Raw genomic sequence first — 14,321 nt, forward strand, 5'->3', positions numbered from 1 at the left:
TTTATAATCAATGTTTCTCTAATACAGGGAATCCACTTTCATCAATACAAAGGCCTATACTCAAAAGACAAGCACGGGTAGATTATAGTCTTGATACAACAACAGAAGACCCTTGGGTTAAAATTTCTGACTGCATAAAAAGCTTATTTAACCCTACCATGAGTGAAGACAACGTCCACTTAGATTTGCAACCTGGCATCGACAAAAACAAAGAGAATCAAAATCGAAGCAGCTCAGAGACAGTTCTGAAGAAATCAGAATCAGAAATAGTCAGTTCAAAAGTGCTAAAATCAGATGAAAATGACAGTGTGAAAAAGGGTCCTCCTGTTGCACCTAAGCCAGCCTGGTTTCGCCAAAGTCTGAAAGGATTGAGGAAAGCAAATTCAGATCTAAAACCACAGACAGATCAAAGTCCTCCTGACCCTGACAGTATTTCCAGCAAAGAACTGCAATCCAGCTTATCCCGTGTGTCTCCTAGGGGATCATCAATAAAACAAAGAATAAGCTCATTTGAGTCCTTGAGTGCTCCACAGTCACCCGAAAAAATCCACCGAAGGTTTAGCCTGAAACCATCAGCCCAGAAAGAACACTCTCCCACTGCAGCCGAAGCAGCTCCAGCCCATTTAAACCAAGCCTTTCTCCAACATTCTGAAACTAGCCAACAACAGTCACCTGTGGTCATGGGTACAAAGAGCCTAGATAGATCTTCCTCTCCCAGGGAGGTTCTTGCGGCTAGCTCAGAGAACAGCAACAATGCCAGCACTGAAAATTCCTCAGGCCTCTCAACTACAGAAGGCATTGCAACTTCCCATCTTGTATCGGTAGCAAAAGCATACAGCCTACGATCACGAAGCTTCCCACTTACTGCTGCCCAGTCTTGTGAGATGATGAAGTCATATGATGAAAAGTGTAGCAAAATCTATTCCATCAGTAGCCAGGTGTCATCTGCTTTAATGAAATCTTTGCTTTGCCTTCCTCAGTCTCTAGCCTCTGCTGGAAACAGTGCATGGGAAACTCTAGACACATTGTCTCAGTCCTCTGTGGAGGAGGATGGGACTTTTCTCTCACCTGCAAGTGAGAATCATCACCCGGACACTGGATTTTCACTAAAGTAAGATATCATATTTAAAAATCATATTTACAGATCAGCATTGTTGAACATCTGTGCTGATCTACTGACAGATTAACATTCTAAGGTAGTAGCACACAATAGTAAAGCACAGACTAAGTTAAAAACTTTTTAGAGCACAAAGGTTGAATGACTTGTGTGACTGTTACACTTGTTTTTAATTTGTAATATATAAGCACATGTATATTTCAAACTTCCTCCTGCTTAAGGAGGAATATTTCTAGCATCTCCATAATATGGGAGATTTAAGTCTGTTTTTACCTGGGGCCAAGATATTGTTCCTATTCTTTTATATGAAGATCTGTTAGGCTAATGTGATTCATTTAAATTTGTATGTATTTATAATACTTATTATAGGAGCTACCACCCCAATTAAATGCTAATGAGATCAAAAGATGACTGCTCCAAAATTGTCTGTGCTATGCTTTTGTGGGTATGTTCTTTCATAACTCAACTTTTCTTTTTTATTCTTGTCACAATGGGACAGCCTCTCTGAGTTGAGAGAATATACTGTGAGTTTAGCAGACAATGAGAAAGAGGAAGAGAAACAGGAACATGGCTCACCTCAAGCATCCACTGTGTCAGGGCAGTCTGTCATCTCTCTGCTTTCCCCTGAAGAGTTAGCAAAGCTTATAGAGGAAGTCAAATCGCTAGATGAAGCAACCTTAAAGGTAAATCTGCATTTTCTTTTTGCACATGACTCTCAGAAAGCTGTGGAGTGAATGTGCCTGGTTAATCTTTGCAACTTAATATTGGAACAAATAAAACACTCATCTCAATATGTACCAGTAGTAATGTTTAGCAATTTTGATCAAAAATCTTGAAGAAGTCTTCAAAGATAACTAAGCAAGAATAACACACATTTAACTAATGGGATAACAGTTATTCAGCAGATAAGGTCAGTGTATGCAGAAGCAGGCACTGATATTTTGGAGGCCTTTCTTTTTATTTGGGTTGCCAGTTTGAGACACTCGATGCCTCATTTTTGGGATACTGAGCAACTGTTAGTCTTACTGGTTTTACCTAGAACGGTGATAAAGATCAGAGAAAGTCAAAATAAAGGTTAAACATGTGCATTCCAGAACTGTAAAGACTTTTGAAGACTGCTCACACTCAAAGAAAAAGCAGATAACATCCAGAGCTCTATCACTGAAAAGAGCACAGCTTCTGCTGGCAACAACTTGCTTGCTGTGTTAAGACACTCCAAGCTGTGCAAAAGCAGCATAACTGCATTAACACATCAAGGAGCCCAAGCTAATACAGTTTTTGAATCAGCTAACTGAAGTGGCACGTCTCTCCCATGTTAGTCCTGGTTTGTGTCTGTACTGCATGGAGCATGGGTAGTGGATTCATGTCTGCCTATCAGAATACTGGGTAGACATCTCATGTCAGAGACAAATTCTTACTGACTACATCAAACTTTGCTAGTATGTTGCAGTCAAAAAAGCAGTTTGACAAGCAGAATTTATGAAAGCCAAGTTTTGTATAAATTTGTGTTTCTTCTCAACAACTCACGCTGATATTTTTGGTCTGATTAGCAGTAAAAGCTATGTTGCAATGTTGCCCTCGATGGGCCCTTAGTGTCTCTCATATCAAGTTGTCTGTTTCCATGGAATTTTCAGGACAATCTCCAAGCAGCATGTAACCTCTGCCTGGCTGCAAATGGCCAGTGGATTCAATTGTGGAAGGAAACAAGATACAATATCAAAAGATATAACTACAATTGCTCACATACTGAACATGACTGTGAAATTGTGGTCAAGAAAGCCATGTTTCCTTAGGAAACTAAATTAAACAAGAGTTGTTGCCCTATACAAACTCATCCTTGGGATAACACAGTCAGAGACAGCTTACTCTACCTGTTAGTAGAACACTGTTAAAAAATAAAATAAGAAGCAATTTTTAAGCTGTGACACTTGTATCATGTGAGTTGTATGCCAAGTCTTTAACCACTTTTTCAATGAAAGGGTCCTCCAACAAGATTCAGCAGTATTTTCTGTTTTTACAGTACATGATATCTATACTGTTTAATATAATTCAATTTATGGTGCGGATCCAACTGATAACCTGTTTACCAAACCAGAGCAATTTTAGACACAGAATAGCATTTTTATAAATTAGATAACTGATAGGTAAATTTGATCAAAACCAAATACTAAATATGTCTCAATGTTATTCTTATGCCACTAAGACTCATTATAAAATGCACAATGGAAAAAAAGAAAACATGCTGATTTTCCAACCGTCTTGATGGATCTATTGGGAAGTTATTGACTTTATTTCTTTCTCTACCTAGGAATTTGATGATATTCATGTTACAATTTTGCATAAAGAAGAAGATACTGGGCTTGGATTCAGCCTGGCAGGGGGCATTGATCTAGAAAACAAAGTGATAACAGTAAGTAGCATCTTTCTTTAAAAATACTCCAAAAACAAGTACCTTATCTAAAAATATAGTTTTTTTAAAATCCTGGTTTTCTACTATAGAGGTTGGTTTTTGGCATAATCAAAGTAGGCAGCTGTACTGCTTGAGTCAGAAGAATCATGGTCTTGATGGATGAAAACAGGATCCCTCTGCACAGAGCTGCCCTCTCCAGGTGATTGGCAGTGGTGTCCCGCTTGCTTGGGCACCACGCTTCCCAACAGCTCTGAAAGCCAAGGCAGAACAACACACAGTCCTCAGGAGGATGTAACCAACACCTTATTCACATACTTTTAGAAGACCAGGAAGGGTGGTCAGGAGGAATGACGTGAGCATGTAGACATGTAAGGGGGCTGGAAGCTAGTGACTAGCTTCACGCTGCCTTCATCGCAGTAGCAGAGCAGCAAGGGGGTCAGGAAGCAGCATAGGCAAGGTGCGTACCATGGGCAGCAAGGCTTTGGCCATCTGGTACCAGGGCTGAACAGATTGCCTAGTTGCTCGAGGAGGGCTACACACAAGAGAATGTATCTGTACGAATGTATTCAGCCCTCAGTTCTGAAACGTGCTAGAAGCAATTTGTTCCTGGCAAAGAACGGAAAATGCACATGGTGAAAAGTATTAACTGAGTGATTTAGTGCTTTGTTGTTTTTTTTTTCCTCTTTCCTTGTGTGTGTGTGTGGTGACTGGACTCTTCAATAGGTTCACAAAGTGTTTCCCAATGGACTAGCATCTCAGGAAGGAACTATTCAGAAAGGAGATGAAGTACTATCCATTAATGGAAAGTCTCTTAAAGGTGCGACTCACAACGATGCCTCAGCAATCATGCGACAGGCTCGACAACCCAGACAAGCTGTTGTTGTCACTAGAAAAGCTAAAGATGGAGAAAAAAATCTTGATGTTTCAATCAACTCTAGTACGTCTTCAGTAGCAAGTGATTCTTCACAAGAGTCTGGTGAGTAAGTTCAGTGGCATTACCTTGCAGCCCCCACGTGCTAAGTGTTTACTCGTCACTAGAAATCTGTGTGTTAATAAAGCAGCTCAGCATTGGCTGTGTAAATCTGAGAACCATGATTAAGACTGCATGGTTAATAAAATATTCCTGAAACAGATATTTGGAATAACTTGCTTGGAAAGGGAAGGAACTAATGGATTTCTAAAATAAAGGAACCCTCAGAAACAAAACAAATGTGATACTCCGTATGGATTTCTGTAGACACACAAAGATTATCATTGTAGTAACACATCTAGTTGAAGTTATAATGACAACTCAGTGAACAGTGATTCTATATTCTAATAATATTAGTTTCTAGTTTATAAGACTTCTTCTCTGTGAAAGAGAATTTCAGTTTGAACAAACAATGTGCTATTGTTTGATATAGCAAGTGCCTACATCTGAAACACAGCAAGGTCAGATTTTTGCAGAACCTTAAGATATTCTTAAGATATTTTTGGTGTGTTTTTTTTCTTTTTTTTCTAAAACATGATCTGGAGATCTGTAGTTTTATTTGCATACCATGAATGAACATTAGCAGCTTTGTGTTTGATAACAATTTTATAACTAACATCAAGTCAAATATGTTTACCTTAAATTTTGTTCATCAAACAGATTTTCCTAATTCTAGTAAATGTTACCAGCTTTCATCTTTATATTTCCATTCTGCCATTAACTCAAACACAATTTTCTCTCCCCAGCTTCCCAGAGGGCCTTACAATGACAGAAAGAGGAATTAAAAATTATAGTTTTATCTTTCATTTGGCAGTTTATGGTGCCTTTGCAAACAAGGCAGAAGTTCGTTTTTTGTAACAGATGTTTTAGCTTTTCAGACTACATGGTGCCCATCTACTAATTTTCCATTTGTTTCCAGCAAATGAAGGTACAATCTGCACTGTAACTCTAGAAAAAACACCTGCTGGTTTAGGATTCAGTCTGGAAGGAGGGAAGGGCTCTATTCATGGAGATAAACCCATCATTATCAACAGGATATTTAAAGGTAAACACACTTAAATACATACAGGGCAGATTCTTAGCTGATGCAAACTTGTGCAGGTCATAACTGTCTGATTTATACCCATGAAAATGGTATTTTTTTTGTAAATGCAGCATTATCTTGTGCAGTGCCAGTAACTTGTTGCCTGATGAGACCAGGTGGTTTATACCAAACATGCTGGTGATCCTTAATAAGTGAAAGATACGTAAAGCCTCCTCCTCGCAAAGAATTAAAGGAAATTAATTTCCTTTCTCCAGGGACTGCATTAGAACAAAGAAGCCTTGTTCAGCCTGGTGATGAACTACTACAAGTGCACATGACTGCCATGCACGGACTCACTCGTTTTGAAGCATGGAATATAATCAAGGCATTACCTGATGGGCCCATCACAGCTATCATCAAGAGGAAGAATCTGAACTCTGTTACCATCAAGTCATCTGAAACTTTGTAAGAGGAGGAATTAGACTACTGCCAATATTACAAACAAAAAAGGATTTTATTACTTGCAGCTATTTGGCTAGCACAGAAAGATACTCAGTGCATATGAGAAGTACACATGATCTTACTGCCAGCAAGCTGGGATAAAATAAGATGTGCACAAAATGTGCATGATTATTATTTCAACAGTCAGAAACCAATGTTAAAAGTGTAGAATTATAAAACAATGACTTTATTAATAATATACTGGTTGTAATAAAGTATGTAACAGCTATAATACTTACCTATTTTAAGCCATTAACTTCGCAAATATCAGAAGCACATTCTGTGCTAAGTTTTCAGTTTTACTTTACAAGTCTTGCTCACTGCCTTACCTTCTCAGGAGGAAGAAATGTGTCTACAAGCCTACAGCTAAACACCACCTTAGAGAATGTGTAAAGCCTTAGAGAATATGTAAAGGGCAGAGGAAGGGGGGTGCAATTTTGTGTGTCGAAATGACAATGTGTTCTGGAAAACTCCAGCTTTTCTATTCAAACCACAGAACCTCCAGGACAGCCAAAACCTGTCAAGGTAACTTTCTACTAGCAGTTGACAGAGCCATCTCAACTCCAGCAGGCAAACACAGGGTGGGGGGAAAAGGAATGTCTCACAGTACTGCATGGGCGAGGCAGGAAGCTGAGGGTAACAGAGCAGCAGATTCTTAACCTTCCTCTGGCCAGGTCTCAGAGGACTACAGCAGGAAAGTAACAAAGCCACTTAGAACCAAGTCTTACCTTCTAACCACACATATTTTTTGAAACGTCCTTCTGTTGTTTTCACAAGTATCAGTGGGTGTATTCGGGAATTAGAAGTTCCGAAACCAAATGTTTATCCTGGAAACACTAAATAACTTGGAGACAAATCTATGCTTCAAACGCTGCTGTCAGCATTTTGGCAGTGCTAAGCACGGTATGGAATTCTACCAGCAGCAGCATGTGTATCGATGGCAAGATGGTCTGGTGCACCCATTTGGTCTTCTCTGTCCTACTTCACTAAAGGGAGAGATGCAATGTCAGGATGGAAGTACTGACTTGCCAGTTGATAGCCAGGTGGCTGTACAGGTTATTGTCCTTGGTTGCTCACCTTCCCATAGTTGGGAACTTGCTGCACCCTTTGTAGGTTACTTGATTTCACCAAGCCATAGACCTCAGGAGTTCACAAGCTATTTTCCATGCATTTAGCATAATGTCACAGAAACAGCAATTAAGAGAAAGGGATGTAGGAGAGACAGCAAAAGGTATTAATTGAATCAGGCACATAATTTTCTTCGGCCCTTCCTCAAAAGTCAACTCTAGGTTAATCCTTGAAAGAAGATTCTTGACAAGCCATCTGCCCCCACCTTTCCAAACCCCTTCCCAATTGAGTTGTATTATCCAAAAACCAACCAACCAACCAATCCTCAAAACAAATTTTCTACGAATTGGGTAGCAATTAAAATAGAAAAATGTGAGAGGGAATCTTTTCATACATTTTTTTAACTGGTATCTACATGAAAATCTGCATTTTTTTTTTTTTTTGGTAAAATTTCCTGTATTTAACTTAATTTGCATTATTGGCTTAGGCTTAACAAAGTCTAAGTAAAGGCCTGGTGCATATAAAAGATCCTAAGATTTTTCAACTATTTGCCCATACCACCAATATAGGAAAAACATTAATTTCTGTACAGAAAAGCAGGACTGAGCTTTTTAGCACTGTTAAAGCTATTTCCTGTAAAAGACAGATCACACATTTTGGTCTTTAGCAACAGACACTGGACTAGCTACAGCCATGGCACAGAATGACTTAATTACTTCAATGTCATCTACTGAAGGTGTCCTCACCTGAAACAGCTATTTAATTTCATCAATTTAATGACATAGAACCACCAAGACAGGTTTGATCTTGCTTTTTACCAGAAGTGCTCTTCTCACTTCACTTCAAAGGTTTTCAGTTATTGCATGCCTCCACATTTCCTGGCATCTGCCAAGATCAAAAGAAGTCAAACCATGCTGTGTGACAGGCAACGTGTCTCACTAGGGAGTTCTCCAAGACCTTATAAGATGATCTTTGACACGACATTTCCATCTCCAATTTGGCAGGGCAGAAGGCTGAACATTAAGGGCTCTTAATTCCTTCTGTATAGAAGGTGTTAAGCACTCAGAAAACAAATCCTTAGATTATTCCAAGGAAGAGCCTCACCTACCACTTTTATCGCTCAGAGCAATAAAAAAAGTATTAAAGATATAATAGCTTATAAAAAGCCCTATTGTTTGCAGAAGGTCTACTTGCAGTAATAATGAGTGGTGACCTGAGTTCTGCTCCCTGAAATTTTTGCTAATTAAATTAATCATAATACTGCAAAGACTTGCTGAGATACTGCACTGCATGACTAACAACTTCAGTACATTTAGATAAATATGTGTGACCTTCTGTAATATCAGGGTCCAAATCTCTCCTCAGTGCATTTGTTACTAAGTACAGAAAGCAGGAACTGGAAATAAGGACCAACAAAGGGCAAAGCAGCTGAGAAGGTGAGTGTTCTCACCAAAACACCTATATCCTCAGTTAGCGGGGAGTGTAAATGGGAGTGAAGGCTCTTCCCTCTCTTGTTGCCCTGAATTCAGAGATGCTGGAGGTCTAAGTGGCTCTTATGCTTCCTTGATGGCAAAGCAGGTACATGAAGAAACATTTTAAAGGATGATCCAGGAAAAATATCAAGATGTAGAAGAAAAATATTTATTTCATCACACTCATACAAGCTTTTACATCTTTGTACACAAAGGAGACTAGATTAAAAATTGTCATCTTGAAAAAAGTCAACTCTGTAGGGTGAGATTTACAGTGGGAAACTTTGTGTGCAAGTCCATGCCCTATACTAAATATAAAACAAATACAGGGACAGAAGCAGAGCATATTAACCTTGTTAAATAATTGAGTTACAACATTAAAATCACAATCTGCATTTAAATTCCTAATTCAGCAATGAGCTTTCCTTTTGTAAGTATATGTAATCCACAGTGATGTCTGACATTCCTGCAGTAACCAGCACCATAAATATTTTCTAAAGCTAGACACATCACTGCACAAAAGATCAGAGGCTGATTTCACAAGACAGTGCTGTGAAGGAAACCAGTCTTAGAAAAAAAGCCATGTCCTTATGGCCTGTCCAGTCAAGACAAAGCTACAGAAAAGATTATTTACCCGTTAAAAACTCTCACCACAAGAGCTCAAAAAACGTTCAAGTGAAGTTAAAAATGGTCATTGAAAGTGCAGTTTAAAAAATGGCAAGTAAGTGCTTAATCCTCTTTATTTATTGCCACTATGTCAGTGCAGTTTGTTTCATGACATCACGGAAATTGCTGGTTTTGGTACAGAGGGGAGAAAGAAGGAGTTCCTATTTGCCAACCTAGAGATCTAGGGATTGATTTGCACTGCTAGGCTTTGATTTAGAAAAAAGCACTTAAGGCATATTTACCACTACTACTGAAGTCTGGTGGAACAAACAAGTAGGATCTTCCACACAATCCAATTTGTTCTGGCTTTTACCATTTGCTGGCTTGGACCCACTGACGCACCTCAGCAGCTGTACGAGTGCTGGCAGCAGAAGAGCCATCTCTTCTTTTGGGGAGGGAACATCGTTCCGCAGGAGTTTACAGGGAGCTTCAGAGACAAAACAGGGCTGACCTGAACTGGGCTAACACTGTAGTGCTAAGTGGATTTTAGCAATGCTCCTCCTCACAGACACTGACAAAGTGTGGCCAAGAGCAGATCCAGTATGTGCATCTTCTCTCCACAGGCAGCCACCAGTGCTGCCTCCAAGATTCTTCCAGCCTCTGGTTTTTATAATTATGAAAAAGAAGGATACTGTATTAGAGAAGAATGCATTGCTTTGCGTAGAGATGGGTAGAAAATGCTGTTTTAAAAATTTACTTTACTCAATTCATTGTTCCCCTTTCACAGCTCCTAAGTATCTTTGCTGGTAGGCCAACTTCCTATTTCTACCCTCAAGCTGCCAGGTTTTCCTACTCTCAGCTGGTGATGTCAGCAATCGGTCTTGTCAGGCTTTTAGTGCCTTAACTGCTTTGGTCAGGTTACTGTAAAATCCAGCTATGCTAGCTGGAAAGAAGGAATCCACCACCGTCTGGGGAAGATAGCCACCAAGATCAGTCTGAAAGAAAGTGAGGAGTTGGGTCCTGTCTGGCTCCCTGCAAAGACAACGCAAGTGATTTTATAGCCAGGGGTTTAAAAGCATTAAGAACTTTACAATGACTCTTGTATGTATTTCTTGATGATAGATACTTCTAAATACCATTTTTTTTTTAAACAAAAAAGCAGACATTCGTTCCAAATTTCAATGTGGCTATCCCCACAGGGCAAATTACAGTTAAACTAGGCCCTAATTAGGTACATGATTCTGATTATGAATTATGGCAATGTAATAAACAACCGGATAGTCATTTACCAAAAATTAAGACCATACTTGCATGTTCTGCTGAATCTCTGCTTAAGAGGTCAGCAGGAATCCTACCATGATGATGGTTCCTGTAACATTAAAGACTTTCCTCTAGGAAATGAAGAGAGGCTAATTCATTGCACCAAAACGAGAACAAAAAGGGCATTCAGTCATAATGATGATCAGTCAAAGGAAGAGAAAAACATGCCATCGACAAGAGGCTAGAGGTCACATCTGGCCATGTACACATAAACACATCACACAATGGATAAGAAGGGCTTTAGAATACATAGTGTTCAAATAGATCATTTCTTACCCTGCAAGAGGTATACAGAAACAGCCACAGGGATAATTAAAACCTCTCACGAAATTTGGTTGAGGAGGACACTGTGGGTGTTCCACATGGGTGGCTGTAAGAAAAAAAACATTCAATAAAAGTGTAATTTTCACAGAAGATCAGAAAGAGTCCTTGGTACTCAAAGCACCAGCTGGGAAGCAAGCTCACTATATATGAGAATATATTTAAGAACAACAGCAGTATAACCTTTTCAGTGTGGGGCCATGCCACACAAATGGTCAGAAAAGACCATTAAAAGGAACCACTCTGGCCATGAAATGGGGGAAATCAAAGAGCTATTAGATTTAGAAGCAATTGTTACTTTAAGTAAGACAATTTGAAGGAGTTTCACGGAATCCAGGTTGTGTGAGGACACTGCTTTTCTTGACTTCCCACAAATGCATGCCACAGCAGTATACGCCATTTGACTGCTGAGAAGCTGCACTCCAGCAAGTATGTAAGTTCCTGGCAAGGCATTCCTGACCAGGATGGGAAAACGGGACAACTGAACAGTGGGGCAATAAAAACACTGACTTCTAAGAGTTAAACAACAGGATGAAAGTAAAAATATAAAGAAACATCCTTCCACCCAGTGGTAGCCCCTTAAAAATCAGCACTATTTGGTTTCATAAGAACAATTATTTCCACATACAGGAGTGATACATTTATTCAATGGCTTCACCAAAATCTAAAGGCAGGGCATAAAATGGATTTAGCCTAAATGGGACTCCTTTTAGAGATTTATGTGAATTCTTAAAAAAGCAATAGCAAAAACTCTGTAGCTTAATAGCAAATTAAATACTTATTCAATCTCAAAAGCATAGCAAGGGAAGAAACCACAGGCCAACAATAATATCATTATCTGAATGTTAAAATGACTTATATACTCTGAGAACAACGTTAGAGAAACCATTAACATTTTATCTTCTGATCAAGATCAGATCAACAACTACCAAACAGCATGTTAATTGTTTTTTATTTTATATTTATTTCTGGTAGCTGCTAGTTATCTCCTAACATAACACAAGCATGTTGAGAACAGAAGCATCTTACCAGCAGATAGCATTGTCCCATCTTCATATTGCTTCATTAGTACCACATCCACAAATTCTCTTGGTGAAATAATCCTCATGAAAGCTGAAGGGGTTGTGGTTCTGCATACAGAGACAGTCTGGAAATCACAAAACAGAGTTATGTCAGTTGATGCTTTCAAAAGTACACCAGAAAAACCCCCGTACTTTCTGGTGCTCTTTCAGTTAGCCTTTCTAAACTGTATCAAGGAGTTCTACTACACCCCTTGTTGAACAAAATGCTAATCAGCACAGTCAAAAGGCACTACAATGTGTTGATGGACAGTTTACTGGAGAGAAGCAGAGTGATAATGCATTGCTTCCAGGTTGTTTAAGGAGAGATACCACAAGGGATGCTGAAAAGTGAATCTGGGATATCCATGCTCATAGGACAGTTAAAAAGCTTCTCCTTTTCAGGAAGCTAACATCTTTGTATCATATCACACGGGATAACCAGTTTTGCTACACTGCAGAAACCTTAACACCACTATCCCCTTCTGGGTGTGACAGGCTCCCCAAAACAGAGGTTTCTAGCACAGCAGTAAGTGCTGGCAGGCCTCAAAGTTTTTTAATTTCAAGTGGCAGGTTGAAGCGTTCCTGAAGTTGAAGTTTATAATTAATACTAAATGCCTATAAGGTTTCCCCAAGAAAAATAATCTTCCCAGGACTTCCACGAATGCTCCTGGGACTGGTTGTGTTTGCACCATGGCTGCCTCCAAGCACCTACATCCACTTCAGATTTGAGGATCTAAATCCAATGCCCTTTTAAGGTTCTGACACACTTAAAAACAATCAAAAAAAAAAGGAAATTAGACTGTGTAACTACAGCAGCAGAAACTACTGCTCATACATAGCCCTTTTCATCTTTAATGCTCGAAGTGCAGCATCTCTATTTTAATGATAGGGACTTGGAGGCCAAGCACTAGGTGCCGAGGTCAGCCAGCCAGCTAAAGGCCGAGAGTGACACGCGCAGCGCAGAGCGTCGCGTGCTGCCGCGGTGAGAGACGGGGCCTGAATTAACAGCTGATGACATGAACGCTTCACTGCTTAGCTACGTATTCTCTAAACCTCCTCTCCCCTCAAAAATAATCATGCTTAGCTTGATTTGCAGCGTTAACAACATAGCGCAGGAATCTTTAATGCTATACATTTACATATTTTAAGTATGCAGTATTTAGTCAAGATTGTATTAATAGATTCTTTTGGAAAGATAAGATGTTGTTAAGAGAATACATGCAATCTATGGGGTGGGAAAAAAAACAAAAAAACAAAAAAACAGGTTCCTAATCCCAGTATCGTCAGACTGATCCGGACTGAGAGGCTGTACAACTTCTTGAGACCTCTCTACCTCCCTGCACATAACGGAGGCTGTTTCATGTGGCACTGCACCAGAAAGGTCCGTGCAGAGCGCCGTGCTTCTGAACACAATGCTGCATTAATCACAGCAGAAACGTTTTTAAGGGACTTACATCACTGACAGCTTCGACGACCTCGAAGTCCTTCACGTTTTGGTCCCACTTGGTCCTGGGCCCGCCGGCCACCGGCTTTATGCACTCCCAGACACGGCGGGGGCTGGCCGGCAGGATCCCCTCTCCCCTGTACCTGCGGCGGGACGAAACGAAACCAAACGCCGCTGCTCCGCTCGGCCCGGCCCCAGACACTCCGCGGCTGCACCGCGGGGGGCCATCCCGCACCCCAGCGTCTCGAGAAACGAACGCGGGGCGCCGGCCGTACTCACACGTTGCCAGCAAATTCCGCGGAGGGTCTCCAGGAAACCGAAACCTCGCTCTGCGGGGAGGGGGGACGCTTTCAGCCGCCGAGCCGGGCCGGGCCGGGCCGGGCCAGCTCCCCAACGCCCCGCCCCTCCTCGGCCGCCCCCGTCCCGTCCCCTCCCGGCTCACCGTGCGCCGGCAGCCCCGCCAGCCGCCGGGGTCCCGCCGGTAGAGCCCCATCTTCTCGGCCGCCGCCTCAGCCAGCCCCGCGTAGTCCATGGCCGGGCAGGGCGGAGCCGCCGCTCGGCCGCCGCCTATGAGGCCGCCGCGCCGCGCCGCCCCGCTCCCCGTGGGCCGATGGCGGCACCGCCCCCTCACCTGAGGGGCCGGGCACCGCCCAGCTCTGAGAAACGTTCCTCGGAGCGGCTGCGGCCTTCGGCAACGGCGGGGAGCCGAGGCGGAGCCTGCGCCGTTCTCCCACCTAAAGGCGGGGCCGCCGTCCCCGCTGCGAGGCCTGGGGCTGCGGGGCGGGGGGCGCCCGGCCTCGGCTCGGCGGGAGCCGGCCGCGCCCTGGCTGAAGGGCAGTGGCTTTTTTATCCCGCTGTAACCCAAATGGTGTGGGGAGAAAAAAAAAAAGAGAAAAAAAAAAAAAAAGGCAATCCTCAGTATCTAAAGAGAAGGTGTAAAATTGCGGTGTGTGAAGAACGGGATAGAATTAAATTAGGAGTAATGAAACAAGGGTTTTTTTAAAGGC

At 41.5% G+C, this 14,321-nt stretch overlaps 2 protein-coding genes across 3 annotated transcripts in view; one reads left to right on the forward strand and one right to left on the reverse strand.

Moving 5' to 3' along the window:
* Positions 1-6,254, forward strand: part of IL16 (interleukin 16) — a 36,399-nt gene extending 30,145 nt beyond the window's left edge. The window contains exons 16-21 of the mRNA XM_032983041.2: positions 28-1,111; positions 1,617-1,800; positions 3,426-3,527; positions 4,251-4,503; positions 5,417-5,542; positions 5,797-6,254. Of these exons, the coding sequence (XP_032838932.2) occupies positions 28-1,111; positions 1,617-1,800; positions 3,426-3,527; positions 4,251-4,503; positions 5,417-5,542; positions 5,797-5,990 (1,943 nt within the window). The 3' untranslated portion in view covers positions 5,991-6,254. The remainder of the gene's footprint in view (positions 1-27; positions 1,112-1,616; positions 1,801-3,425; positions 3,528-4,250; positions 4,504-5,416; positions 5,543-5,796) is intronic.
* A 2,463-nt stretch (positions 6,255-8,717) lies between these two features.
* STARD5 (StAR related lipid transfer domain containing 5) lies at positions 8,718-14,031 on the reverse strand. 2 transcript variants are annotated; one of them, XM_042804363.1, is made up of 6 exons: positions 13,757-14,026; positions 13,594-13,643; positions 13,325-13,457; positions 11,839-11,956; positions 10,765-10,858; positions 8,718-10,200 (listed from the first exon to the last, which is right to left on the reverse strand). In XM_042804363.1, the coding sequence occupies exons 1-6, from the start codon at positions 13,844-13,846 to the stop codon at positions 10,053-10,055; spliced, it is 633 nt and encodes a 210-aa protein (XP_042660297.1). In that variant the 5' UTR covers positions 13,847-14,026; the 3' UTR covers positions 8,718-10,052. The 2 variants fall into 2 exon arrangements, with proteins under 2 accessions (XP_042660297.1, XP_042660298.1); XM_042804364.1 differs by lacking the exon at positions 8,718-10,200 and adding an exon at positions 10,207-10,537 and having other exon boundaries at positions 13,757-14,031.
* Between the last annotated feature and the right edge of the window lie 290 nt (positions 14,032-14,321).

The sequence above is a fragment of the Tyto alba genome, unplaced genomic scaffold (genome assembly GCF_018691265.1).
Source record: "Tyto alba isolate M040663 unplaced genomic scaffold, T.alba_DEE_v4.0 Super-Scaffold_41, whole genome shotgun sequence".
NCBI classification, from domain to species: domain Eukaryota; kingdom Metazoa; phylum Chordata; class Aves; order Strigiformes; family Tytonidae; genus Tyto; species Tyto alba.